Source organism: Microcaecilia unicolor, chromosome 9 (genome assembly GCF_901765095.1).
Source record: "Microcaecilia unicolor chromosome 9, aMicUni1.1, whole genome shotgun sequence".
Lineage (NCBI taxonomy): Eukaryota > Metazoa > Chordata > Amphibia > Gymnophiona > Siphonopidae > Microcaecilia > Microcaecilia unicolor.
Genome location: NC_044039.1, coordinates 58110570 through 58137575, shown reverse-complemented (window position 1 = coordinate 58137575; position 27006 = coordinate 58110570). Strand labels below are relative to the sequence as shown.

At 46.5% G+C, this 27006-nt stretch overlaps 1 protein-coding gene across 2 annotated transcripts in view; it reads left to right on the top strand.

The window, feature by feature from the left end:
* Positions 1–27006, top strand: part of AMN1 (antagonist of mitotic exit network 1 homolog) — a 625623-nt gene that overhangs the window by 70379 nt on the left and 528238 nt on the right. For both annotated transcript variants that reach the window (XM_030215496.1, XM_030215495.1), the window contains exon 2: positions 4097–4229. In XM_030215496.1, the coding sequence (XP_030071356.1) occupies positions 4097–4229 (133 nt within the window). The remainder of the gene's footprint in view (positions 1–4096; positions 4230–27006) is intronic.

Here is a 27006-nt window from a genome sequence, read left to right as displayed (position 1 = left end):
CCCTTGGGCCACTGCCGAGGAGCGGCAGGCAAAACCACCGCACACCAGAGGCAAGGCAGAACTTGGACAAACAGCGAGACTTCACCTGCACCTGGCCACCTTTCACCAAGAGTTGAGCCCCTGGCTGCAAGTGGCCAGCAGGACTTACTGGGCAAGGCAGGACTGGATACCCCTCAGGCTGAACAGGGACTGAGGGCCAGAGGGGAAAGGAGTATACAGGGACAGCAGGGCAGGGAAAGGATAAGCTAAAGGACAGGACAGGAAGCTGCAAGCAGCCACTAAAACAGGGAACAAAACACTGAATAACAAGATACAGAACTAAAAGCTGCAGAGCAGCCACAAGGACACAAACAGACAAAGACTAAACACAAAACTAAAACCCAGAGACAAGACTAGCATTCAAACAATCCTAATCTAACTACCCACAGACTAACTAAGACAAGAATCAGAACCAGAAACCAGACTGAGCAGAAGTGCAAACAGCACTCCAACAAACCTCAGGGCCTTAGGCGATGCAAAGGCAAAGCAGAAAGATCTCAGAATAGCTAATAAGCCCAGCAGCAGCTGAGGCTCAGGGCTGAAATCTGGAACGGGTGACATCAACCAGCCAGTTCAATGCAACCATCAGGACCGGCCACCAGGCGGCGAGATGACTGAGAGCATGAAACATGGGCAGAATCGTAACACCAATGCAGTCTTCTTTTCAAAGTCTGTCTTTGCTTTCCTTATCAGCGCTTTGCATTTGGTTTGCCATTCTTTATGTAGTTTCTTATGATTTTCAGTTGGATCCTTCTTCCATGTTCTGAAGGATTTTCTTTCAGCTCTAATAGCTTCCTTCACCTTGGTTTTTAACCATGCTGGCTGTCATTTTGTCTTCCTTCCTCCTTTTTTAATAGACAGAATATATTTGGCCTGGGATTCTAGGATGGTATTTTTGAAGAGCATCCATGTCTGATGTAAATTTTTGACCTCCCGTTCTTCTCATTTTATCATAGTCTCCTTTTTGAAAGTTAAATGCTAACGTATTGGATTTCCTGTGTGTACTTACTCCAGAGCTTATGTGGCTCATTTTCAAAGCACTTAGACTTACAAAGTTTCATAGTAGAGGAGTGTGGTAGCCGTGTTAGTCCACTCTTAAGGTTATCAATAGAAATCAAACAAAATAAAACATGGAAAAGAAAATAAGATGATACCTTAATACATATCTTAAGGACATAACTTAATACATTTCTTGATTAGCTTTCGAAGGTTGCCCTTCTTCGTCAGATCAGAAATAAGCAAATGTGCTAGCTGACAGTGTATATAAGTGAAAACATTCAAGCATTACTATGACAGTCTGACAGGGTGGGAGGATGGGGGTGGGTACGAGGTATGCATGGGGACATCAAAGCATATCATTGATATTCTAACAGGATGGGTGTGGATAATTGAGGGGTGGGGTGATCAACAGAGAAATACAGCTTTATGGTTTATAATGGGCTAGGAACCCCAGATTCTTGTTAAGTCCTTTCTGTTGGGTGTTAAAATATTCAATCATTCTGACTTCAAAGGTCTTACGTTCTTGTATGGTTTTAAAGTTACCTTTCAGGATTCTCACTGTGAAGTCACTGGTACAGTGTCCTGGTCCTGTAAAATGTTGACCAACAGGCGTGGGAACCCTACTGGCACCAGTATTGTTCATGTGATGTCTATGTAAATTGAATCTTGTCTTAAGCATCTGGCCTGTTTCTCCAATATAGCATCCTTCGTTACATTTTTTACACTGAATGATATATACCACATTGGAAGATGAGCAAGTGAAAGATCCCTTTATGTTGAATATCTTTCCTTTGTGGATGACTTTGGGGTCCTGTGAAATATTTTGGCATAGTTTGCAACTGGATAAATTACAGGGAAGTGTGCCCTTCTGTTCCTTTTCAGTCTGTGATGGAAGTTTACTTCTGATTAGCTTGTGTTTTAAGTTGGGTGGCTGTCGGAAGGCCAGTACTGGTGGGGATGGGAATATCGCTTTCAGTAATTCATCCTCCTGGAGTATAGGTTGTAGATCTCTTATGATTTTCCTCAGTTTTTCCAGCTCTGGATTGTATGTCACTACAAGAGTTTCATAGGATACTATGAAACTTTGTAAGTCTAAGTACTTTGTAAGTCTAAGTGCTTTGAAAATACACTTCTATATCATATCTGAGCTGGTTTTTCTGTTTTCTTCCTGTAGTTTGGAATTTATTATCGTCCTAACATATTAAAATATCTAAAAATTGAATTTGATGACCCCCAACATTGAAGGAAAACTTAATATGTGAATTAGAAGAATTTACATAGTCCGGAAACTGCTGTATTGATGACTGATTTCCATACCAAATTAACAAAACATTGTCTATGCAATGTTTCCATAGACTGTATGAGACTTGAATGGAGAACCATTAATAAATTCAGATTCAAATTGTTGCATGTATAAACAAACAGCTGAGGGAGCCACCATTGCTTCCATCGCCACTCCTTTGATCTGTAAGGATGGTCATCAAATTTGAAAAAATTTTGAAGAATCACAAATTGAGCCAACGTATTCAATAATTCAGTTTTTGAACATTTTAATACGATATGGCAATAATAAATTCCAAACCACAATTCACCACAAAGTCTCTCTAGTAAATGACTGACCCATGGTTTTTCACCCACCTATCAGCATTGGTCCTGGTGTAGTGTCATCAGGGGTGAATTCAACTTAAATTGTTGGCATTTTTGATCCGTTATACTAGTCAGATCGGGAGAGTGCACCGCTAGGGACTATGCCTTTCAGAGAATGATTAATATGGTAAGATAATATAATGAAAGTGTTGTGAATGTTTGTTTTTTGAAAAATATTTTTTTTGGCTCAGATTTTAATTTTTAAGGAAGCATTATTGTGAAATACAGCTTGTGTTTGGGATTATTTCATTGACACTATAAGCACTAAATACCTGCCTGGACAATGGAACACTCATCTACCCATCACAGGCTTTCCGTCTACGGTTGAGGAGTTCATTTCCTTAAGAAGATTTGCCTTTTTGGCCGATGGATATTTTCATTTCTCAAATAAGTGGTTCTTATAATTAAAAACTTTTTTTTGGAAGATATAAACAGCATTTGATGATTTTTGATGCAACATTGTGGATTCTTTCAGGTTGATATATAAGAACATAACATAAGAACATAAGAGTAGCTATACTGAGTTAGACCAATAGTCCATTTAGCCCAGTATCCTGTTTCCAACAGTGTCCAAGCCAGGCCACAAGTATCTGGCAGAAACCCAAATTGTGGCAACATTCCATTCTACAAATCCCAGGGCAAGCAGTGCTTCCCCATGTCTGTCTCAAAAGCAGAATATGGACTTTTCCTCCAGGAATTTGTCCAAACCTTTTTAAAACCCAGATACGCCACTGTTACCACATCCTCTGGCAAAGAGTAGTTTAACTATTCATTGAGTGAAAAAACATTTCCTCCTATTTATTTTAAAAGTATTTCTATGTAACTTCCTTGAGTATCCCCTATTCTTAGTACTTTTGGAATGAGTAAAAAATTGATTTACTTCTCCTCGTTCTACACCACTCAGGATTTTGTAGACCTCAATCATATCTCCCTTCATCTGTCGCTTGCTAATCTGAAGAGCCTTGAACTGTATTCTGGGAATTTTGTAAATTATTTTTTTGAACTTCATTTTGTAAGCAATGATGGGATTGGTGGGTGTTACCCTGGTTGGGTAGCACTGGGTTCTGAGCACACATCATATATTTATATTATGAGTTAGTTTGATTACTTTTTGTTTATTTAACACCCAGATCGCTTTTTCTTTTTTGATGTTTTCAAGACAATCTGGGGTATTTAGGTTTTTTCATGTATGCATATTCATTAGGGATATCTTGAAAACCATACTGATTAGTGGCTCTCCAGGATTGCAGTTTGATACCTCAGATCTAAATTCCAAGAAATACTGTAAGAAAATATTTATTTTGTAAATATTTAAAAAGCGCCTGATCATGGCTGTATTAAATCCATTGAAAATGTAATTACCGTCTTGAAGTGATCTTTGTAACAATGATGTTTCTTATATTTATTCTAGATGCCTTCTTTGCTTGACGAGCAACATTTCCAGATATGTTGAAGACATTAAAACCTTGCCTCCAAATATAAAAGATAAATTGATCAAGCTAATGAGTCTGAAAGGACACATAACAGATTCTAACATAAGGCAGGTAAGAATACAGAAATTGTTTTGCAGAAGCCAAAGTTTGACATAACAAAAATTCATCACATAAGGCTAAATTTACTAAACTGTGCTAATGCCATTAACACATGTTATTACTAAATAGGTCCCACTCCACTGCATAAAATATGATTTGTGGTAAATAATATTCATTAATACTGATTGGCACGTGATAATGCCATAGCTCACTTTAGTAAATCTAGCCCATAGAGCATTTTGTTTTGTAAAACTATGTGTTTATTAAAGGCATAAAGTACAAAATAGAAAGATACAACTATACCAAACTATAAGAGAATTATCATTATAACCTCACCCCAATATCCCCCCCCCATCTCCCCAGCAACAGTTATCATACACACCTCCAGGTACACAATGACTCTCAGTTCCCCTACCACTCCCCCCCCCCCCCAAATTCACCTCACTTCTTTAACCATTTACCAAAGGTGAGACCATTCTTCCCTTGTAGAATCATTGACCCAACCGCTTTATCTGTAAGTTTCTCCAGTTCTCCAACAATATTTAATTTTAAAAAACAGTCTATTATTGTGGGCCCCATTGTTTGTTTCCAGTTGGCCGCAATCTTGCTTTTAGCCATTGCAAGGTACATCCTTTTTAATCTTCTCTGCCATTTTAGTCCTCTTCGGTTACCCAAGTATGTTTATGTTGATTAAAATTTGTTATACCACTCAGGTCAGGGTGGTTTACAAAAACAAAAATAGATGTATAAAATAATCGAAAGGAAACAGAATTCCATTATTTATAGGAAAGATAAACATGCACAAGAAACAGACAAAATTCAATTTAACATCTTATGTCAGCAACTCAAGTCGAGAAATAAAGCTTCACTGTGAGTGCATGCCAAATGCACATGAGAAGGAGTGAGTTTTAAGTAAGGTCTTGAACTTCTTCAAAGAGGGTTCTGAGCAGATAGAAGGAGGTAGATCATTCCACAGTTTGGGTCCTAGGAAATAGAAGGCAGAGTGTCGGGTGGATTCTAGATGTGCGGATTTAGAGTCGGGAGAACTAAGCAGTGAAAATCTAATTAACGTAAAGATCTTGTAGGAGTATAAGGAATCATCGATGTTGAAAGAAAAGAGAGAAGACCATAAGTATGGTATGACTTATGGACCAAGCAGAGAATTTTGAAAAAAAGAATGAAAGGGAAAAAGCAGCCAGTGGAACTGATGGAACAAAGGGGTGACATGATCGTAATGTTTGGCACTACAAAGGAAGCGTGCAGCTGAATTGTGGACAGTTCTTAGTCTTTTCAACTGAGAGTGTGGAAGGCCTGCATATATAGAGTTATAATAATCAAGTTTGGAAATGACAAAGGCATGAACCAAAGTGTGTAAAGTTGAAAAGTTAAAATAAGAGCAAATGGAACTGAGTCGACATAGAGAACAGAAACCTGATTTAAGAACGGTGGAAATGTATTGGGAAAAAGAAAGTTGTGAATCTAATATAACCCCCAGATAACGGAAGGAGGTAATTGGTTGAACTGATCAGTTAAAAAAGATCAAAGGTATTTCAGGGGTTAGAAGGGGGCCCATAATCCAACAAACAACAGTGTTATCTGTTGTTGAATCTGTGTTCAGTAAGCCATAATAAAATGGTGTCAAGATAGAATTGTACTTTAGAGAGATCGATATGATGAAGGGTGAAAGGAAAAACCAGGAGGATATCGTCTGCATAAATACAGAAGTTCACATTCATGTCTTGAGGGACTCCATATTGAAGAGATGTATGCTTTGAAGTGGAAGACCCAACAGAAACAGAGAAAAAGCGATAGGATAGAAAAGAGGAGAACCAAGCCAGAGTAGTGTTTGAAATACCAACCTCAGAAAAATGATGAAGAAGGAGAGAGTGATAGACAACATCAAATGCAGAAGAGAGATCAAGTGAGATCAAAAGTGAGATTTTGTGTTTATCGAGCGTCGAATGAAAATCGCTAACTAGAGAGGCTAGGACAGATTCTGTGTCATAGTGATGGCGGAAGCCTGCCTGGCGGGGATGGAAGATTTTAGGGTATCTTCAGCAAAAGGATTAAGATGAGAGTAGACAACTTGTTCTAGTAGTTTAGATAAGAAACAAAGATTAGAAATAGGGCACTTCTTAGGATTCCTGGGAAAAGCGAATTCCAGAGCAACAGACACACGCCTCGTGATTGCTATCCAAAACTCCTGGATCTTCTCCCTTTCTCCATATATGAAAAGAGGTTCCTCTGTCTGAACCACACCTCCAACATACATCAGAAGCTGAAGGAAACATTGTTTTCAATTTAGCAGGTATTTAATACCATCTGGTAAGGATCTTATAGGCATTCTTTTTCAGCAATTCACATAAAGAAGCTTTCTTTATTAATATCAATTTATTGTTTATATACCATCATAGCCCCTGTAAGGGTTCATTACGGTTTACAACAAGTCAATTGAACGTTTCATAAAACATGCAAACAGCGAGTGCAGCAATAAAAAATCGTCAAAAAAGTTTTTTCAATTTTTTCCTAAACACAATATAAGAAGTTTCTAGACGTACTAAGCCAGGTGAAGTATTCCTTCCAAAAATGAATAATAATCTATGACCACTTTTCACACTTGGAGAACACAATATTAAAGATTGTTTTAACCGTATTGAAAAACCAACTAAAAAAATCTTTAAACAGATTTACTAACTACTCTGAAGTGAGACCATAAATCACTTGGAATAACAAACAAGTAGCTTTAAATAAACCTCATTTCTGTTTTGGAAGCCAATGGAATGTCGCTGGAGTAATACTATAAAACTTTTTTAAACTTAAAATTAGCCGCATGGATGTATTCTGAATGAGTTGTAGTTTAGACATCAACTTAGACAATAATCCTAAACAGAGAACATTACAATAATCATTTTGGGAAAGAACAAGCGCCTGAACAAGCAAAGCAAAAGTAGACTGGTCAAAATAAGATCTGCTGTACCTTAACTGCCTAAGTTTGTAAAACGTTTTCTGCCATAAATGGTTTATTTGTGCTTTAAAAGTTAAAGATGAATCCAGGATAATACCCAGTACCCTGGATTTACTCTCTACAGGAAGATATAAACCAGAAGACTATTGTGTCTAGAGCAATAACATTGGAATTGTGAAACCATTGTTTAATTTGTATTTAATTTTAGCCCAATTTTGAATGTGATCCAGACAACACAACAGCTTCTTTGTCATTTATACCAGACCAGTCCAGACTAATAGGTTATATCCATCCACCAATAGTTCCAAATACTTCGCCCTTATGAACAAGAACTTCATAAGCATAACTCGATACCATGGTTCAATGATGAACTGAAAAAGCTAAAAACACAATCCAGGAAACTCGAACGAGCATGGAGAAAAACAAAAGACAAACACACACTCAACACATGGAAAAAATCACAAAGAAAATACAAATACGCAATAAGACAGACCAAAGATTATACTATAAAACTAAAATAGGGACAGATTACAAAGACACGAAGAAATTATACCAACTCGTGAACAAACTCCTAGTCACCAACTTGGTCACTACATCGAATACAGACATCCCATCTGCAGACAAACTTGCTAAGTATTTTATTATTATTATTATTTATTGCACTTGTATCCCACATTTTCCCACCTATTTGCAGGCTCAATGTGGCTTACAAAGACCTGTTATGGCATCACCATTTCAGGGTAAAAGATACAGTTGGTGTTACAAAAGATTAAGGATAACAAAAAAGAGCTCAGCAAACAGTTGTAGAGGAAGACTTACAGAGGGTGAAGTAGTGAAGTGTTATATTTAGGCTATGGATTCTCGTGATAGGCCTTATTGAAGAGAGAGGTTTTCAGAGATTTGCAAAAGTTAGTTATTTCATTGATTGTTCTCAGGTTAGTTGGTAGTGCATTCCACAGTTGCGTGCTCACGTAGGAAAAGCTGGTCGCATGAGTTAATCTGTATTTTAATCCTTTACAGCTGGGGAAGTGTAGATTGAGAAATGTGCGGGCAGATCTTTTAGCATTTCTGGGAGGTAGTAAGTCCACGAGGTCTAACATGTATGCTGGGGCATCTCCGTAAATGATTTTATGAACAGTTGTGCAGATCTTGAACGCAGTACGTTCTTTTAGTGGGAGCCAGTGGAGTTTCTCTCTTAGGGGTTTTGCACTTTAATATTTTGTTTTTCCAAATATGAGTCTGGCTGTGGTATTCTGGGCTGTTTTGAAGTTTTTTGACAGTCTGTTCTTTGCAGCCAGTGTAGAGTGCGTTGCAATAGTCCAGGTGACTTAGTACCATTGACTGTACCAGGTTGCGAGAAATGGATCTTGGGAAGAAAGGTTTTACTCTTTTGAGTTTCCACATGGAGTGGAACATATTCTTGGTTGTGTTCTTCATGTGGTTTTCGAGTGTGAGATTTTGGTCAATAGTAACTCCAAGAATTTTCAAAGTGTTTGAGATGGGGAGGGAAAAGTTAGATGTGGTTATGGCGGTGAACTTACATGTATTATGTTGTGAGGTGAGTACAAGACATTGTGTTTTTTTCTGCGTTAAGTTTTAGCTGAAATGCATCCGCCCAGGAGTGCATAATTTGGAAGCTTTGGTTGATATCATTGGTGATTTCCTTTAGATCATTTTTAAACGGGATGTAGATCGTGACGTCATCTGCATTTCCATATCATCAAGCTGATCAATCCATAGACTGGTGGGTTGTGTCCATCTACCAGCAGGTGGAGATAGAGAGCAAACTTTTGCCTCCCTATATGTGGTCATGTGCTGCCGGAAACTCCTCAGTATGTTCTCTATCTCAGCAGGTGGTGGTCACACACAGCAGCAGCTCTGGCTAGGCCTCCAAGCCTAATCCTTAGGTTTTGTTGAGGCCTGGGGTTGAGGGCTCTTTTGAGCAAGTGCAAACCTGGTGGTGCCAGGTCCCTCCTTTTCTCCCCCCTCCCGCTGGCTCCGTTAAAAAAAAAAAAAAAAAAAAAAAGTTTTAAACGTCCTTAAAGGCGTTTATTTCGACGTTTATTTAAACGTTCATTGCAGCTACTCACTGGGACACCAGTTCGTTACAGCTCGGAGCGGCAAGCAGGTAATTTTACCTTTTTATAGCAGGCAGGGGGTTCCCTGATTCTTCTCCTCATGGCACATGGCGTCGGAGGGCGAGGGCGCAAAGGGTCGCTCCCCGGATCGCTGGAGCGCTTCTAGAGGGGATGCGGGGGTTTTACAGCTGATTCGCCCTTGATGGGTGACAGTTTAGTGACCGATGAATGTCCCGGTCCTTCCTCTGGCGTGGCGGTTTTTCCCGCCATAAACGCCCATCCCCCGCTCCTCGCCTCCGCCATCTTGGCCGGCCACGCGGCTCGGACGGCTTCTTCGTGGGCCGCCCTTGAGGTTGGAGACATTAATGCCATGAACGCCCTTAATTTGGGCGACGGCACAAAAGCGGCTAAAGTTAAGCGCCGTTCTTCCCGCGCGGCTCCTTCGCGGAGTGTCACGCCGGACGCCATTTTGGATGCGCAGCATGTCTCTCCCCCGCTCTTGCGAGCGCCGGTTGAGGGTGCGTCTAGGGCTGTTGCCCAGGCTGCGGAAGTGCACAGTCTGGGGGGTTTCTCCCCCGAGTTTGTTTTGCTGCTGCATCAGTCTTTCCTCATGCATAACGCTGCCCCTGCTCCCTCTTCTGGTAAAGAGGTTGAGGTTCCCAGAGGTAAACGCCCTCGGGTTGATTCCCAGGCCTTGGAGGACTTTGTCTCCTCCGATGTAGATGAGGGCAGCGTGTCTGAGGTCTCCCAACGGTCCTTTGCGGATTCCTTAGAGGAGATAGATCCCCGCTCGGATGGAGCGGATGACCCCTCTGCAGCGCGGCTTTTTAGCCCAGAGGATTTGCCCAACCTGTTGTTACAGGCCATGGACACTTTGAAGATTTCCTCTCCGGAGGACGTCTCTCCCTCAGCCTCTGTTGGCTCTGCCATTATGCTGGGGACGAAGCGCCCGCCTAGAACCTTCCACGTGCATGATGCCATGCACACCTTAATTTCGGCTCAATGGGATGTCCCGGAAGCGAGCCTTAAAGTGGCTAGGGCTATGTCCCGCCTCTATCCTTTGGCTGTGAGTGAACGTGAGGCCTTTCTGTGGCCTACCATGGATTCTTTAATCACTGCGGTGACTAAGAAAACGGCTTTGCCGGTGGAAGGTGGCACGGCCCTAAAGGACGCCCAAGACAGAAGATTGGAGGCGGCCTTAAGGTCGTCCTTTGAGGCGGCTGCTTTAAGTTTGCAGTCCTCAGTTTGCGGCTCCTATGTGGCCAGGGCATGCCTGACTATGGTGCAGCGGGCTTCCCCCTCGGATCATTCCTTGAGGGCTGATTGGCCGGCCCTGGAATCGGGCTTAGCCTATTTGGCAGACTTTCTGTATGATGTCTTGAGGGCCTCAGCTAAAGGCATGGCTCAGACAATCTCTGCGCGGCGGTGGCTTTGGCTGAAACATTGGTCTGCTGACCACGCCTCTAAATCCCGCCTGGCTCAATTGCCTTTTAAAGGCAAGCTGCTCTTTGGGGTCGAGCTGACAAAATCGTGACCGATCTCGGCACGTCTAAGGGCAAGAAATTACCAGAGGTCAGGGCTCGGGCTAGTACTCGTCCCGGTACCTTCAGAGGACGGTTGCAGGAAGCCCGTCGGTACCGCCCGGGCAAGTCGGGCTCCTCTGCCCCTTCTTCCTTCAAGAGGAATTTCTCCACCCAAGCAGCATTCCTTTCGCAGAGACCGCCGTCCTGGAGGTGCTCCCTCCGGTCCTCCCCCAGGGTCTCGTACCCAATGACGGGGCCTTGGTCCACGCCCCAGTGCAGATTGGAGGACGGCTGTCCTCGTTTCTGGGCGAGTGGACCACAATAACTTCAGACGCGTGGGTGCTGGAAGTCATCAGAGACGGCTACAAGCTAGAGTTCTGCCGACCCTTAAAAGACGGGTTCGTACTCTCTCCCTGCAAGTCTCCGGTCAAAGCTGTGGCAGTGCAGCAGACCTTGGACAATCTGATCCGCCTGGGCGCGGTCGTTCCGGTGCCAGAAAGTCAGCTTGGCAAGGGACGTTACTCCATTTACTTTGTGGTACCAAAGAAAGGAGGTTCTGTCCGGCCTATCATCGACCTCAAGGGGTCAATCGGGCCTTGAAAGTGCGGCACTTTCGCATGGAGACTCTCCGCTCTGTTATAGCGGCAGTGAAGGCAGGAGAGTTCCTGGCATCCTTGGACATCAAGGAAGCGTTCCTGCATATTCCCATCTGGCCTCCTCATCAACGCTTTCTGCGTTTTGCAGTCCTGGGACGACACTTCCAGTTCAGAGCCCTCCCATTCGGGTTGGCTACTGCTCCGCGGACCTTTTCCAAAGTAATGGTGGTCATCGCGGCCTTCCTACGAAAGGAAGGGGTACAAGTCCATCCTTATCTGGACGACTGGTTGATCCGAGCCCCCTCTTATGCAGAGTGCGGCAAAGCTGTGAACCGGGTAGTTGCTCTTTTGAGCTCCCTGGGATGGATCATCAACTGGGAGAAGAGCCAGCTGCGCCCGACTCAGTCCCTGGAGTACCTGGGAGGTCGATTCGACACCCAAGTGGGCAGAGTGTTCCTGCCAGACAATCGGATTGTCAAACTTCAGGCTCAAGTGGACCAGTTCCTAGTAGCCTCTCCTCCTCGGGCTTGGGACTATGTGCAGCTGTTGGGCTCTATGACGGCCACGATGGAAGTAGTGCCCTGGGCCAGGGCTCATATGAGACCACTTCAACAATCTTTGCTGCGGCGCTGGACTCCGATGTCGGAGGATTATGCTGTGCGCCTTCCCTTGGACCCAGCAGTGCGCAAGGCGCTGAGCTGGTGGATGCAGACAGACAAGTTGTCTGCGGGAATGCCTCTGGTGACCCCAGAGTGGATTGTCGTCACGACGGACGCCTCTTTGTCGGGCTGGGGAGCCCACTGCTTGGGAAGGACAGCGCAGGGGCTCTGGTCTCCTGCAGAGGCAAAGTGGTCTATCAACCTCCTGGAACTCAGAGCCATTCGGTTGGCGCTTTTGGAGTTCATCCCGGTACTGGTGTTGAAGCCTGTACGGGTCCTGTCAGACAATGCCACGGCTGTGGCCTATGTCAACCGCCAGGGAGGTACCAAGAGCGCCCCTCTAGCCAAGGAGGCTATGAATCTTTGCCAGTGGGCGGAAGCGAACCTGGAGCAGCTTTCAGCGGCCCACATTGCCGGAGTCATGAATGTCAAGGCGGACTTTCTCAGTCGCCATACCTTGGAGCCCGGAGAGTGGCAACTATCTGCTCAGGCGTTCTTGGACATCACAAAGCGCTGGGGCCAGCCGAGCCTAGATCTGATGGCGTCATCGGCCAATTGCCAAGTGCCGCGCTTTTTCAGCAGAGGACGGGACCCTCGATCCCTGGGAGTAGATGCTCTTCTCCAACAGTGGCCGACACAAGAGCTCCTTTATGTGTTCCCGCCCTGGCCCATGTTGGGCAGGGTGCTAGACCGGGTGGCAAAGCATCCCGGCAGGGTAATCCTGGTGGGTCCGGATTGGCCCAGATGTCCCTGGTATGCGGACTTGATCAGGCTCTCAGTCGACGATCCTATGCGGCTGTCAGTGGAGCAGGGCCTGTTACATCAGGGTCCCGTGGTGATGGAGGATCCCTCCCCCTTTGGTCTTACGGCCTGGCTATTGAGCGGCAGCGTCTGAGGAAGAAGAGCTTCTCAGGCAAGGTCATCGCCACTATGCTAAGAGCGAGGAAGCGCTCTACTTCTACTGCTTACGCCAGGGTTTGGCGTATCTTTGCAGCGTGGTGTGAAGCAGGCTCACTTTCTCCCTTCACTGCTCCAATTTCTTCAGTGTTGGCGTTCCTGCAAGAAGGTCTGGAGAAAGGCCTGTCGCTCAGTTCCCTTAAAGTCCAGGTAGCGGCTCTAGCTTGCTTCAGGGGCCGCCTGAAGGGTGCTTCCCTGGCTTCGCAGCCAGATGTGGTGCGCTTTCTCAAGGGAGTTAATCACCTGCGCCCTCCTCTGCACTCAGTGGTGCCTGCGTGGAATCTCAACCTGGTGCTAAGAGCATTGCAGAAGCCGCCTTTTGAACCCTTGTCAAGGGCATCTCTGAAAGACCTGACGTGGAAAGCAGTCTTTTTGGTGGCTATCACTTCAGCCAGAAGAGTTTCCGAGCTCCAGGCGCTCTCATGTCGAGAGCCTTTTCTGCAGTTCTCTGAGGCAGGAGTGACTATTCGCACAGTGCCTCCCTTTCTGCCCAAGATTGTTTCTCGCTTCCATGTGAATCAGCAGCTCTGTCTCCCTTCCTTTCGTAGGGAGGACTACCCAGAGGAGTACTCTGCTCTTAAATATCTGGATGTGAGGCGAGTCATCATCAGATACTTGGAAGTGACCAATGATTTCCGGAAATCGGATCATCTGTTTGTCCTGTTTGCAGGTCCTCTTAAGGGTCTGCAGGCTGCTAAGCCTACAGTGGCAAGATGGGTCAAGGAAGCCATTGCAGCGGCTTATGTGGCCGCAAGGAAGGTGCCGCCTATCCAGCTGAAGGCTCACTCCACGAGAGCTCAGGCGGCCTCGATGGCAGAGGCCGGATCCGTCTCCTTGGAAGAGATATGCAAGGCGGCAACTTGGGCTTCGGCTCATACATTCTCCAAGCATTACCGTTTGACGGTGGCTGCACGGGCGGAGGCCCGGTTTGGAGCTTCAGTGTTGAGGTCAGGGATTTCAATGTCCCGCCCTGGGTGAGTACTGCTTCGGTACATCCCACCAGTCTATGGATTGATCAGCTTGATGATATGGAAGGTAAAATTATGTATAATCATACCTGATAATTTTCTTTCCATTAATCATAGCTGATCAATCCATAGCCCCTCCCAGATATCTGTACTGTTTTTATTCTGGTTGCATTTCAGGTTCAAGTTTAGTCTTCAGTTACTTCAGAAAGACTTCGTGTTCAAGTTTTTTCACTTGGATTCTTCAAGAGTTGAGACGAGTTTGTGTTACAGTGAGCTGCTGCATTCCTCTCCCCCCCGTTTTACGGGGCTGGATTGAGACATAAATTCTGCCGGCACTCCCTCCCGCTTCGTGCGGCTGTAGGGCAGCTTTGTACCCCTCCCGCTTCGGCGGTGTTAGGGTCAGTCAGCTCCTCCCGCGGTTGCGGTTGCAGGATAAGCCAGATCCCCCCGCATCGGCGGGTGTGGTGTCCCTCCCCGCTCCGCGGGGATGAGCTGGACGGATTCCCCTCCCCCACTTGTGTGGGGATGAGCTGGGTTAATTCCCCTCCCCCGTTTCGGCGGTGGTGAGCTGGGCAGAGTGTCCCTTCGTGGGTGTAATTCTCTAAGTGCTGAGTCCTGCGGATGGAGCTTTGATATCGACATACTGAGGAGTTTCCGGCAGCACATGACCACATATAGGGAGGCAAAAGTTTGCTCTCTATCTCCACCTGCTGGTAGATGGACACAACCCACCAGTCTATGGATTGATCAGCTATGATTAATGGAAAGAAAATTATCAGGTATGATTATACATAATTTTACCATATGTATGGGTTGAGGTTTTGATTGGTTAGTAGTTTGGCTGGTGGTGTCATCATTAGGTTGAAGAGGGTTGGTGAGAGGGGGGATCCTTGGGGGACTCCACATTCAGGTGTCCAGGGGGCTGAAATGGCCGTGTTAGCTGTAACTTGGTATGATCTTGTGGTCAGGAATCCTCTAAACCAGTTAAGAACATTACCTCCAACTCTAAAGTATTCTAGGATATGTAATAATATTCCATGGTTGACCATGTCGAAGGCACTGGACATGCCAAATTGTAAGAGAAGTATGTTGCTGCCAGTTGCAATTGTTTGTTTAAATTTATTCATTAAAGTCACTGGCACTGTTTCGGTGCTGTGGTTCGCCTGAAATCTTGATTGCGATACGTGAAGAATTGAGTGTTTATTTAGGTAGTTCATGAGTTGTTTCGTCACTACGCCCTCCATAAGTTTGGTTATCAGTGGGATAGATGCTACTGGACGGTAGTTGGTTAAGTCATTTATAATTTTCTTTGCATCTTTAGGTAAAGGAGTAAGTAGAATGTTTCCTTTGTCCTTTGGGACAAATATGGGTGGGTTGCATAATTGGCCAGTGAAGCTCCCATAGTTGGAGGAAGTCCTTGCATTCACATACATTTGTTAAGTTGGTGTCTTCAAGGTGAAGGTTGATGTCCTGCTATCAGAAGGTTTTGGGTGGAAACACAGGTGTTCGATATAAAATCCATAAAGTGTGTTTGGGAGTCTTGCCAGTTGCCTGGTGGCCTATAGAACAGGATAAGATTTAGGTGGTCATGTAGGGTAGGGTGATTGATTCTAGCTGAAGCTATTTCAAGTTGGGGAAGTATAGATTTGGCTATTGTGATGGTGAATTGGGATCTATAGATTATAGCTATGCCTCCTCCTCTTTTTCCATTCCTTGTCCAGTGGGTAATTTTGTACCCTGGAGGACATAGTTCTAAAATTATGGGGTCTTTGGGATCCAGGTTTTGCTAATAAGTAAGAAATCGAGATTGTCTGTTGTGATCCAATCGGTTATTGTCGTAGTTTTGTTAACTACAGATCTGGCATTTATATATCCCATTTGTATTAGTTGGTGGGGTCTATTGGGTTTGGAGCTGTGATGATTTTTATTAGTTGTCTGTCCTCTTGGTATTTGAGTTTGTTGTGTCCCTTCTTTCCTTTCTGTTGGTTGTGTCCATAGGTGGTAGGTTTTCCAAGCCATTTTTTAGTCTTTTGGGTAGGTGTTCTGTTATTGGGTTGTGTGCATGGTTTATGTAATGTGGGTAGATTGTTGCCTGTGAGAGGGGTTGTCAGTGGTTGGTGGAGTAGGGAAAGACAGTAAATGATTAGGAGTAGTTTATTGGTGTTTATGTTGGTGTTAGTATGTGTAGTGCAGCAGGAGCGGGTGTAAGTTAGTGTTCAGCCGTGCAAAACAGTGGTGGCTGATTAAAATTTACAGTCAGTCGTGCAATTTGTTGTATGTATTTACAGTCCACCTTACAGTGCAGTGTATTACAGAATGGTTCTGGTTAGGGTCAGGTTTGACAATTTACAGTTTTATAGTTCAGTATGATGCTATGAGGTGCATAAAAAGTATTTAACAAGCATTAGGGTTTGGAGTCGATAAACAGATCAGTTATACAACGATTCAGTGATTTTACCCTGCCTAAACTACATAAAATATTGAACTAGCGGTACCTTTTGGAGTCATTCAGCATGCAGCAAAAAAACAGAGAAGTTAGTTCATGCATTGGTTTTTACCCTATAAGATTAGTGTTACGTCTGTGCTTTCCTAGCCCTCTGGTGGCCAGAACAGGTGGCAGCTATGGACCATCACCCGTTCCAGATTTTAGCTGAGTCCGGTCCGGTTCTTCCAGGCTGCCAGGTTTGCTTGCTTGGATTGAGCCTGCACAGCCACCATAGCTTCCTGGTGATTGCTGCAGCTGAGTCTTACCTGTCTGGGCTTGTTAGCCATTTTGAAACTCTCTGGCTTTGCCTTTGCATTGCGTCTTAGGCCCTGGTATTTGGGTGCTTGTGCACTTCTGCCTGAGAGACTTTGTCTGGACCTGTTTCTGTTTTTGCTGGTTCCCTGCCTTTTGAACCTTTGCCTGAACCTGGACTTTCGCCTTTGCTTGCCGCTTGCCTTTTGAACCTTTGCCTGAACCTGGACTTTGTTTTGCTTGCCGCCTGCCTTTTGAATCTTTTCCTGGATCTGGACTTTGCTTTGCTTGCCGCCTGCCTTTTGAACTTTTGCCTGGACCTGTCCTGCTTGCTGGCTGACCGCCTGGAGACCTTGCCTGGATTTGCCGGTACGTCTGTTCTGCCATGCTTCTGGTGTGGGGTGGTTTTGCCTGCCACTGCCGCTCCTCAGCAGTGGCCCAAGGACTCACAAACCCAGTTTCCTGCTCTGAAAGCGTGACAATTAGGTTTTGTTGGTGCTCAGCATGCAGCATGCACTGAAGTTCCTGTGGCCTAGGTGTAGGGCTCCTCGGCTTCCGAGTTCATTGTATCAGTTCTGGTTCAGCGTTGCTATCCTGCACTGGATGTTCAGCCTCGAGGGGTTGCTGGACAGTCGCAATGGTTGGCCTTTCTTTGGGTGCTTACAGAAATTCCTGTATTCTGAATTTCTCGCCATCTACACTGGGGCCCGGACCACGCTTTTCGCTGTCCTTGCTGGGCTGGAGGTGGATTTCGAGTTCTCTTTAGGAGCGGGAAGGCACCACGCAGCCTACGTGTTGTCTTCCGCTGTCCTTGCTGGACCCTTGCTGGGCTGGGGTGAACTTCAAGTTCACTTCGGGAGCGGGAAGACCTGGTCGTCGCTCAGTACCGTAGGGACAGCTGGAACGCCAAGGTGTCACCACGCGGCCTGAGCAGTTTTTTTTCCGTGAGAGAGGCTCAGCTGCCTCTCTTGTCCCTAGGACGGTGGTGGTCTCGACGTTCGTCTCCTCTTGGTCTCCACACGGACCTGGACGGCGCTCACCTCCACCTCCACCGAGGGCTACTCTGAATTCGGATTTCGATCACGGGGCGCTGGGTGTCTAAGGGACATGTTGTGTCTAAGGGAACATGAAAAAATTGCAAACTTATGCAACACGCTACCTCAGGACAACACTGACATTGAAATCTTCCTTAACGAGTTGGACCCAACCACTGGAGAATACCCGGCTGACCGAACCTGGTCAAACTTTGCCCTCCTTATTGTTGAAACAATTACCCAGGCGATTAGCAGGTTCTCCAAAACTCACTGTAAACTAGATACCTGCCCCAGCTACCTAATGAAATCCGCCCCTGACCGTTTCAAAACAGACCTCATATCCCACCTAAATTACATGCTTCAGCAAGGTCTCTTCCATAAGGAAAATTGCATTCTCCGAGGACAAGCAGGCTGCTTGTTCTCACATATGGGTGACATCCACGGCAGCCCCAGGTCCAGAAAATCTTCCTAGCAACAAAGGTTGCTAAAGCCTTCGAGCACGCGGGTGCGCGCACCGCGCATTCGCAGCCATCTTCCCGCCCTTAACGCGAGAGTCCCGCTTCAGTCTTCTTTTTTCTGTGGTCAAGAGCGGCTGTTTAAGGTGGTTCTGTGCCCCAGAAAAGAAGAGCCTTCATTTTTAGTCGGCTTTTTGCCGTTTTTTTTCTTCTTCGTCGTGCTCGTACACGAGCTGTTTAGTTTTTCTAAAAAAAAAAAAAAAAGAGTTTTTCTCATAGTTTCTTAGTTTTTTGCCCTCAAGTTTCCTTTCATTGTTGTGTGCGGCCGTTTGGGCTGCCCATACGGGTTTTCTCCCTTTTTTTGTGCCCTTCCTTTGGCACCATCACAAATTTTGATTTTGCCGCTGCTATTATTCTGTTGATGACATCGAGGCTCGCCAGCGGCTTCAAGAAGTGCACTCGGTGCAACCGGGCAATCTCAGGCACCGACCCTCACGCGTGGTGTATCCAGTGCCTTGGGTCCAACCATCGCCCAGACACATGTAAGTTGTGTCTTAGCCTTAAAAAGCGGACACAAGCGTCGAGACAAGCTCAACGGGAACGCCTGTTTGGAGCTTTGACCGGTACTTCGGTGTCAACGTCGGCAGTGGTACCAAGGTCGTCGTTGGCAGTGTCGATGTCAGCACCTGAGAATGCATCGACTTCGGGAGCGCAGGTAATGGCTGTCCAGAGACCATCGCATGCTGGCAGCAGTGAACCATCGAGTAGGTCTCCACCTTCCTCGAGGGCTCCTGCGGTGCAGGCCCATCGGGACCGACCCCTTTCGGACCTGACCCGAGGAGGCATATGTCACGTTTTCCAAAGGAACTAGGATCGTGAGCCCTTGGGCCACTGCCGAGGTGCGGCAGTGGCAGGCAAAAGCACCCCACACCGGAGACTAGGCAGAATAGGACTGGAACCCCGGACTGGAGTTGCAGCAGAGGCAAACAAGCTGGGACAGGCAGAGACTTCACCTGCGCTTGACCACCGTTCCTCAGGAGTTGAGCCCCTGAGTGCAGGTGGCCGGCAGGACTTACCGGACAGGGCCGGAACTGGATACCAGCAGGATACACACAGGGACTAGAACACACAGGGAGGCTAGGCAGAATACTAGACTAGGACTCTCAGACAGACAAGGGACAGAACTGAAAGCTGCAAGCAGCCACTGAAACAGGGAACAAACACAGACAACCTAGAACTAGACAAAGACATACAAACAAGAAACAAGACTGGGAGACAAGCAATACAGTACAAGAAGCTATACAAAGACTAAACTAGAATAGTAACATAGTAACATAGTAAATGACGGTAGAAAAAGACCTGCATGGTCCATCCAGTCTGCCCTACAAGGTAAACTCATATGTGCTACTTTTTGTGTATACCCTACCTTGATTTGTACCTGTCCTTTTCAGGGCACAGACCGTGTAAGTCTGCCCAGCACTATCCCCGCCTCCCAACCACCAGCCCCGCCTCCCACCACCGGCTCTGGCACAGACTGTATAAGTCTGCCCAGCACTATCCCTGCCACCGGCTCTGCCACCCAATCTCGGCTAAACTCCTTAGGATCCATTCCTTCTGAACAGGATTCCTTTATGTTTATCCCACGCGTGTTTGAATTCTGTTACCGTTTTCATTTCCACCACCTCCCGCGGGAGGGCATTCCAAGCATCCACTACTCTCTCCGTGAAAAAATACTTCCTGACATTTTTCTTGAGTCTGCCCCCCTTCAATCTCATTTCATGTCCTCTCGTTCTACTGCCTTCGCACCTCCGGAAAAGGTTCGTTTGCGGATTAATACCTTTCAAATATTTGAACGTCTGTATCATATCACCCCTGTTTCTCCTTTCCTCCAGAGTATACATGTTTAGGTCAGCAAGTCTCTCCTCATACGTCTTGTAGCTTTTCTTTGCACCACTTCAATTCTTTTTACATCCTTCGCAAAGTACGGCCTCCAAAACTGAACACAAAACTCAGGCAAGAATACAGACTATAAACTGGACTAGGCAGAAGTGCAGCAAGCACCAACAAACCAGGGCCTTAGGCGATGCAAAGGCAAAGCAGAGAGTTTTCAAATGGCTAATAAGCCCAGCAGCAGCAGCTGAGATTCAGCTGCAGCAATCACCAGGCAGCTACGGGTGCTGTGCAGGCACAAACAAGAAAGACAAGTCTGGCAGCCTGGAAGATCCGGACCGGACTGAAGCCTGGAACGGGTAGGAACAGCAAGACAGTCTATGGCAGCCACCGGTTCTGGCCACCAGAGGGCGAGGGGAGCACAAACCAAGAAGCAGGCAGAAAGCATACTGAAGCATAGAGAGGCTCAGCATACATAGGTGCACACAGAGGAGCAATCAGAGCCATGCTGGAAGCAGCCAGCACACAGAGACAGAGCTAACTTAGAAAGAGCAGACAGAAGCCAGCTTAGAAGCTGACCGCCAGAAATAAGGTAAGCCTGAGAGGGGTCACAACCACAGACGTGACAGTACCTCCCCCTCAAGGCTGCCGTGTCCCCGTGGAAACGCTCAGGTTTCCATGGGTAACAATGGTGAAACTTGCGGAGGAGCTTCAAAACATGACCAGGGGTAGCTGGACTGAAGCTTGAACTCGGCTGGAACTGAAACTTGACTTGGACTCCGCATCTTGGATGGAACTGGAACCCGGCTTGGACTCAGCAGCTTGGCTGGAGCTGGAACTCGGCTTGGATTCAGCAGCTTGGCTGGAACTGGAACTCGGCTTGGACTCAGCATCTTGGCCAGAACTGGAACTCGGCCTGGACCCAGCAGCTTGGCCGGAGCTGGAACTCGGCTTACGCTCAGCATCTAGGCTGGAACTGTGACTTGGTCTGGACTCAGCATCTTGGCTGGAACTGGAACTCGGCTTGCACTCAGCATCTTGGCCAGAACTGGAACTCGGCCTGGACCCAGCAGCTTGGCCGGAGCTGGAACTCGGCTTAGGCTCAGCATGTAGGCTGGAACTGTGACTTGGTCTGGACTCAGCATCTTGGCTGGAACTCGGCCTGGACTCAGCAGCTTGGCTGGAGCTGGAACTCGGAGTACACTCCGCATCTTCTTGGCTGGAACTCAAACTCGTAGTGGACTCAGCATCCTCTTGGCTGGAACTCAAACTCGTAGTGGACTCAGCATCATTTTGGCTGGACTTCACACTGTGAGTGGACTCAGCATCATCTTGGCTGGAACTCAAACTCGGAGTGGACTCAGCATCATCTTGGCTGGACTTCAAACTCAGAGTGGAATCAGCATCATATTGACTGGAACTCAAACTCAATCCGGACTCAGCATTTCGACTGGCACTGGAACTTGGCAGAGGCTTGGCTAGCAGTGCCACTCGGACTGGAATCGGGGGCTTGGTTTGAAGCGCCCTTCGGACTGGAATCGGAGGCTCGATCAGAAGCGTCCCTTGGACTGGACTCCGAGGCTTGAGTGGGAGCGCCACACGGACTGGAATCGGAGGCTCGGTTCGAAGCGCCACACGGACTGGAATCGGAGGCTTGGTTAGAATATATGTGTTGTTGTTCTGTTGGTTGCTATATTTATATATTTTATGTATATTTTCATGCATCTCTATATTATATTTTTGATGAACAGTTGATGTCTATTATTATATTATATTATTTTATGTGTCTACTGTATATATTTTAATTTTTGAATTAAAAGGGACTCTCCATGTTTATAATTCATGTCTATGGTTTACATGTACATTATAGTTCATATCGATGTTTTATATATATTTTTTGGACATATTCACAATTCATGTTTCACATGTATATTATAATTTATATTGATGTTTTATATATTTTAGATAAACATATATATATTTTTTAATGAAATTTTCATGTTTTATAATTTAATATGTTTATTGTTCATTATAGCCCCTGACGCAGCCCTGTCATTGGGCGAAACACGGCCTGTGCCGGGCATTTGTCTCATACATGGTATCTTCAATAAAGTTTTTTTGGATATTATACTGATCTGCTAGTTTGTTATCCACTGTTCCTATACATAATGTCCTTAAGCAGATAATGTTGAGGAATTGGATGAAAACACTATCTAACCCCATCATTCCTAAGAAGGTTGAGTCCCAGTATAAGATTCACGGGGACCCAGAGTTGATGAAGGCCCAGTTGCCTCATGACTTGGGGGTTGTGTATTCTGCTCTTAAGAGAGCCAAAAGTACGAGAGATTTCGCCTCAGCGCCCCCGGGACGGGAGGCTCGGACTTTGGACTCTTTTGGGAGGAAGGCCTACCAGTCAGCTGTGCTCATCTCCAAAATCCAGTCCTACCAGCTCTACAAGAGCATTCACTTGCGGAATAATGTGAAGCAACTGGCGGACCTGGTCGATCAGCTCCCTTCGGAGCAGGCTAGGCCTTTTCAGGAGGTGGTCAGGCAGCTGAAGGCGTGTCGTAAATTCCTGTCCAGGGGTACTTACGATTCTTTTGATGTGGCGTCCAGAGCCGCTGCTCAGGGTATAGTGATGCGCAGACTCTCATGGCTGCGTGCCTCTGACCTAGATAATCGAGTCCAGCAGCGGCTTGCGGATGCTCCTTGCCGGGAGGATAATATTTTTGGAGAGAAAGTCGAACAGGTGGTAGAGCAGCTCCACCAGCGGGACACCGCTTTCGACAAACTCTCCCACCGGGCGCTTTCAGCATCTACCTCATCAGGGAGATGTTTTTAGTACTACTACTACTATTTAGCATTTCCATAGCGCTACAAAGCGTACGCAGCGCTGCACAAACATAGAAGAAAGACAGTCTCTGCTCAAAGAGCTTACAATCTAATAGACAAAAATAAAGCAAGCAAATCAATTAATGTGTAGAGGAAAGAGGAGAGGAGGGTAGGTGGGGCGAGTGGTTACAAGTCAAAAGCAATGTTAAAGAGGTGGGCTGCTCCCTATGCTTACAATAAGCGTCGGTACAATCCACCTTCCCGCCAGCCTGCTCAGGCTCAACCCCAGCGCGCTCATTCACGTCAACAGCGTGCGCCTCGTCAGGCCCCTGCAGCGCCCCAGCAAAAGCAAGGGAGGGGCTTTTGACTGGCTCCAGGCGAGCATAGCCGCAATAAAAGTGTCCGTGCCAGACGATCTGCCGGTTGGGGAGAGGTTAAAATTTTTTCAAAGGTGGCCTCCTATAACCTCCGATCAGTGAGTTCTCCAAATAGTCCAGCGGGGATACTGTCTCAATTTGATCTCTGTCTCAATTTGATCTCCAAACCTCCAAATTGCCCACCGGGAGCTCAGTCCTTCAGCTTCCAGCACAGGCAGGTCCTTGCAGAGGAACTCTCCACTCTTCTCAGCGCCAATGCGGTCGAGCCCGTACCACCGGGGCAAGAAGGGCTGGGATTCTATTCCAGGTACTTCCTTGTGCAAAAGAAAACAGGGGGGGATGCATCCCATCCTAGACCTAAGGGCCCTGAACAAATATCTGATTCGAGAAAAGTTCAGGATGCTTTCCCTGTGCACCCTTCTTCCCATGCTTCAGAAAATCGATTGGCTATGGTCCCAGGACTTGAAGGATGCTTATACACACATCCCGATACTGCCAGCTCACAGGCAGTATCTTCGATTCCGTCTGGGAACACAGCACTTTCAGTATTGTGTGCTGCCCTTTGGGCTCACCTTTGCGCCCTGGGTGTTTACCAAATGCCTGGCGGTCGTTGCAGCGTCGCTATGCAGGCTGGGAGTGCATATGTTCCCTTAATTTGACGATTGGCTGGTGAAGAACACCTCGGAGGCAGGTGCTCTATAGTCCATGCAGATGACTCTCAAACTCCTGGAGCTACTCGGGTTTCTTATAAATTACCCAAAGTCCCATCTCCTTCCAGTTCAACGACTAGAATTCATAGGAGCTCTGCTGGATTCTCAGACAGCTCGGGCCTATCTTCCTGAAGCGAGGGCGGACAACCTTCTGTCCCTGGTTTCCTTGGCCAGAGCGTCTCAGCAGATCACAGCTCGGCAGATGTTGAGAATTCTGGACCATATGGCCTCCACAGTTCATGTGACTCACATGGCACGCCTTCACATGAGATCTGCTCAGTGGACCCTAGCTTCCCAGTGGTATCAAGCAGCAGGGGATCTAGAAGATGCAATCCTGTTGTCCACCGCTTTTCACAACTCCCTGATATGGTGGACAATTCGATCCAATTTGACCTTGGGACGTCCCTTCCAAATTCCTCAGCTTCAAAAAGTGCTGACTACGGATGCATCTCTCCTGGGGTGGGGAGTTGATGTGGATGGGCTCCACACTCAGGGAGCTTGGTCCCTTCAGGAATCAGGCCTTCAGATCAATCTCCTGGAGTTGCGAGCGGTCTGGAATGCTCTAAAGGCTTTCAGAGATCGGTTGGCCAATCAAATTATTCAAATTCAGACAGACAACCAGGTTGCCATGTACTATGTCAACAAGCAGGGGGGCACCGGATCTCGCCCCCTGTGTCGGGAATCCATCCAGATGTGGCTTTGGGCCCGCCGTCACGGCATGTTTCTCCAGGCCACGTATCTGGCAGGCGTAAACAACAGTCTGGCCGACAGGTTGAGCAGGATAATGCAACCTCACAAGTGGTCTCTCAACTGGGCAGTTGTCCGCAAGATCTTTCGAGCGTGGGGCACCCCCTCGGTGAATCTTTTTGCCACTCAGATCAATCACAAGGTCCCTCAGTTCTGTTCCAGACTTCAGGCCTACGACAGGCTAGCCTCGGATGCCTTTCTCCTACATTGGGGGTCAGGCCTTCTGTATGCGTATCCTCCCATATCTCTGGTGGGGAAGACTTTGCTGAAACTACAGCAAGACCACGGAACCATGATTCTGATAGTGCCCTTTTGGCTGCGTCAGATTTGGTTCTCTTTTCTTCTGGAGTTGTCCTCTGAAGAACCGTGGAGATTGGAGTGTTTTCCAACCCTCATCACTCAGAACGAGGGGGCGCTTCTGCATCCCAACCTCCAGTCTCTGGTTCTCACGGCCTGGATGTTGAGGGCGCCTCCTTGGGTCTTTCTGAGGGTGTCTCCCGAGTCTTACTTGCTTCCAGGAAAGATTCCATGAAGAGGTGTTATTCTTTTAAATGGAGGAGGTTTGCCATCTGGTGTGATAGCAAGGCCCTAGATCCTCGCTTTTGTCCTACACAGACCCTGCTTGAATACCTTCTGCACTTGTCAGAGTCTGGTCTCAAGACCAACTCCGTAATGGTTCCTTTCCATTATCGTGTAGAGGGTAAGCCTATCTCTGGACAGCCTTTAGTTGTTCTCTTCATGAGAGGTTTGCTTTTGTCAAAGCCCCCTGTCAAACCTCCCTCCAGCAGTGTCATGGGATCTCAACGTTGTCCTCACCCAGCTGATGAAACCTCCTTTTTAGACACTGGATTCCTGCCATCTGAAGGTTTTGACCTGGAAGGTCATTTTCTTGGTGGCTGTTACTTCAGCTCGTAGAGTCAATGAGCTTCAAGCCTTGGTAGTCCATGCTCCTTATAATAAATTTCATCATAACAGCATAGTCCTCCATACGCACCCTAAGTTCTTGCCGAAGTTGGTGTTGGAGTTCCATCTGAGCAAGTCAGTTGTCTTGCCAACATTCTTTCCCTGTCCTCATACCCACCTTGCTGAACGTCAGTTGCATACATTGGACTGCAAAAGAGCATTGGCCTTCTATGTGGAGCGGACAAGCCCCTTTAGACAGTCCGCCCAAATGTTTGTTTCTTTCTACCCCAACAGAAGGGGAGTGGCTGTCGGGAAACGCACCATTTCCAGTTGGCTAGCAGATTGCATTTCCTTCACTTATGCCCAGGCTGGGCTGACTCTTGAGGGTTATGTCATGGCTCATAGTGTTAGAGCCATGGCAGTGTCAGTGGCCCACTTGAAGTCAGCCACTATTGAAGAGATTTGCAAGGCTGTGACGTGGTCATCAGTCCACACATTCACATCTCATTACTGCCTTCAGCAGGATAGCCGACACGACAGTCGGTTTGGGCAGTCGGTGCTGCAGAATTTGTTCGGGGTTTAGAATCCAACTCCACCCTCCTAGGCCCATTTTTATTCTTTTCCAGGCTGCACTCTCAGTTAGATGTTTCTTCGTAGGTCCATTTTTTGTTGTGTCCTTGTCGTTGCGAGGCCCAATTGACCCTGTTTGTTGTTTTGAGTGAGCCCGGGGACTAGGGATACCCATATGTGAGAATAAGCAGCCTTCTTGTCCTCGGAGAAAGCAAAGTTACTCACCTGTAGCAGGTATTCTCCGGGGATAGCATGTATCCCATTGGTAGTCAAACTGATGGAATGCATGGTAACCAAACAACTTACAGATTATATAAACAAATTCTCAATATTACATGAATCACAGTCAGAATTTCGCCCCCTCCACAGCACAGAAACAATACTACTCACTCTCCTAGCCAAATTCAAGCAGGAAATAGCAATAGGCAAAAACATCCTCCTCCTCCAATTTGACATGTCTAATGCATTCGACATGGTAAACCATAATATATTAATAAGACTACTAGATAAGTTCAGGATTGGTGGAAACATACTTAGCTGGATCAAGGGTTTCCTAACCACAAGAACATATCAAGTAAAATCAAACTCAAACATATCACCGTGGAAAGCAGACTGCGGAGTACCACAAGGATCACCGCTATCACTGATCCTCTTCAACCTAATGATGAGCCCACTAGCCAAGTCCTTATCCAAGCAAGGCCTTAACCCTTTCATCTATGCAGACAATGTCACAATATTAATTTCTTACAAATCTAAACTAACAGAAATCACCAACGAAATCAAGATCA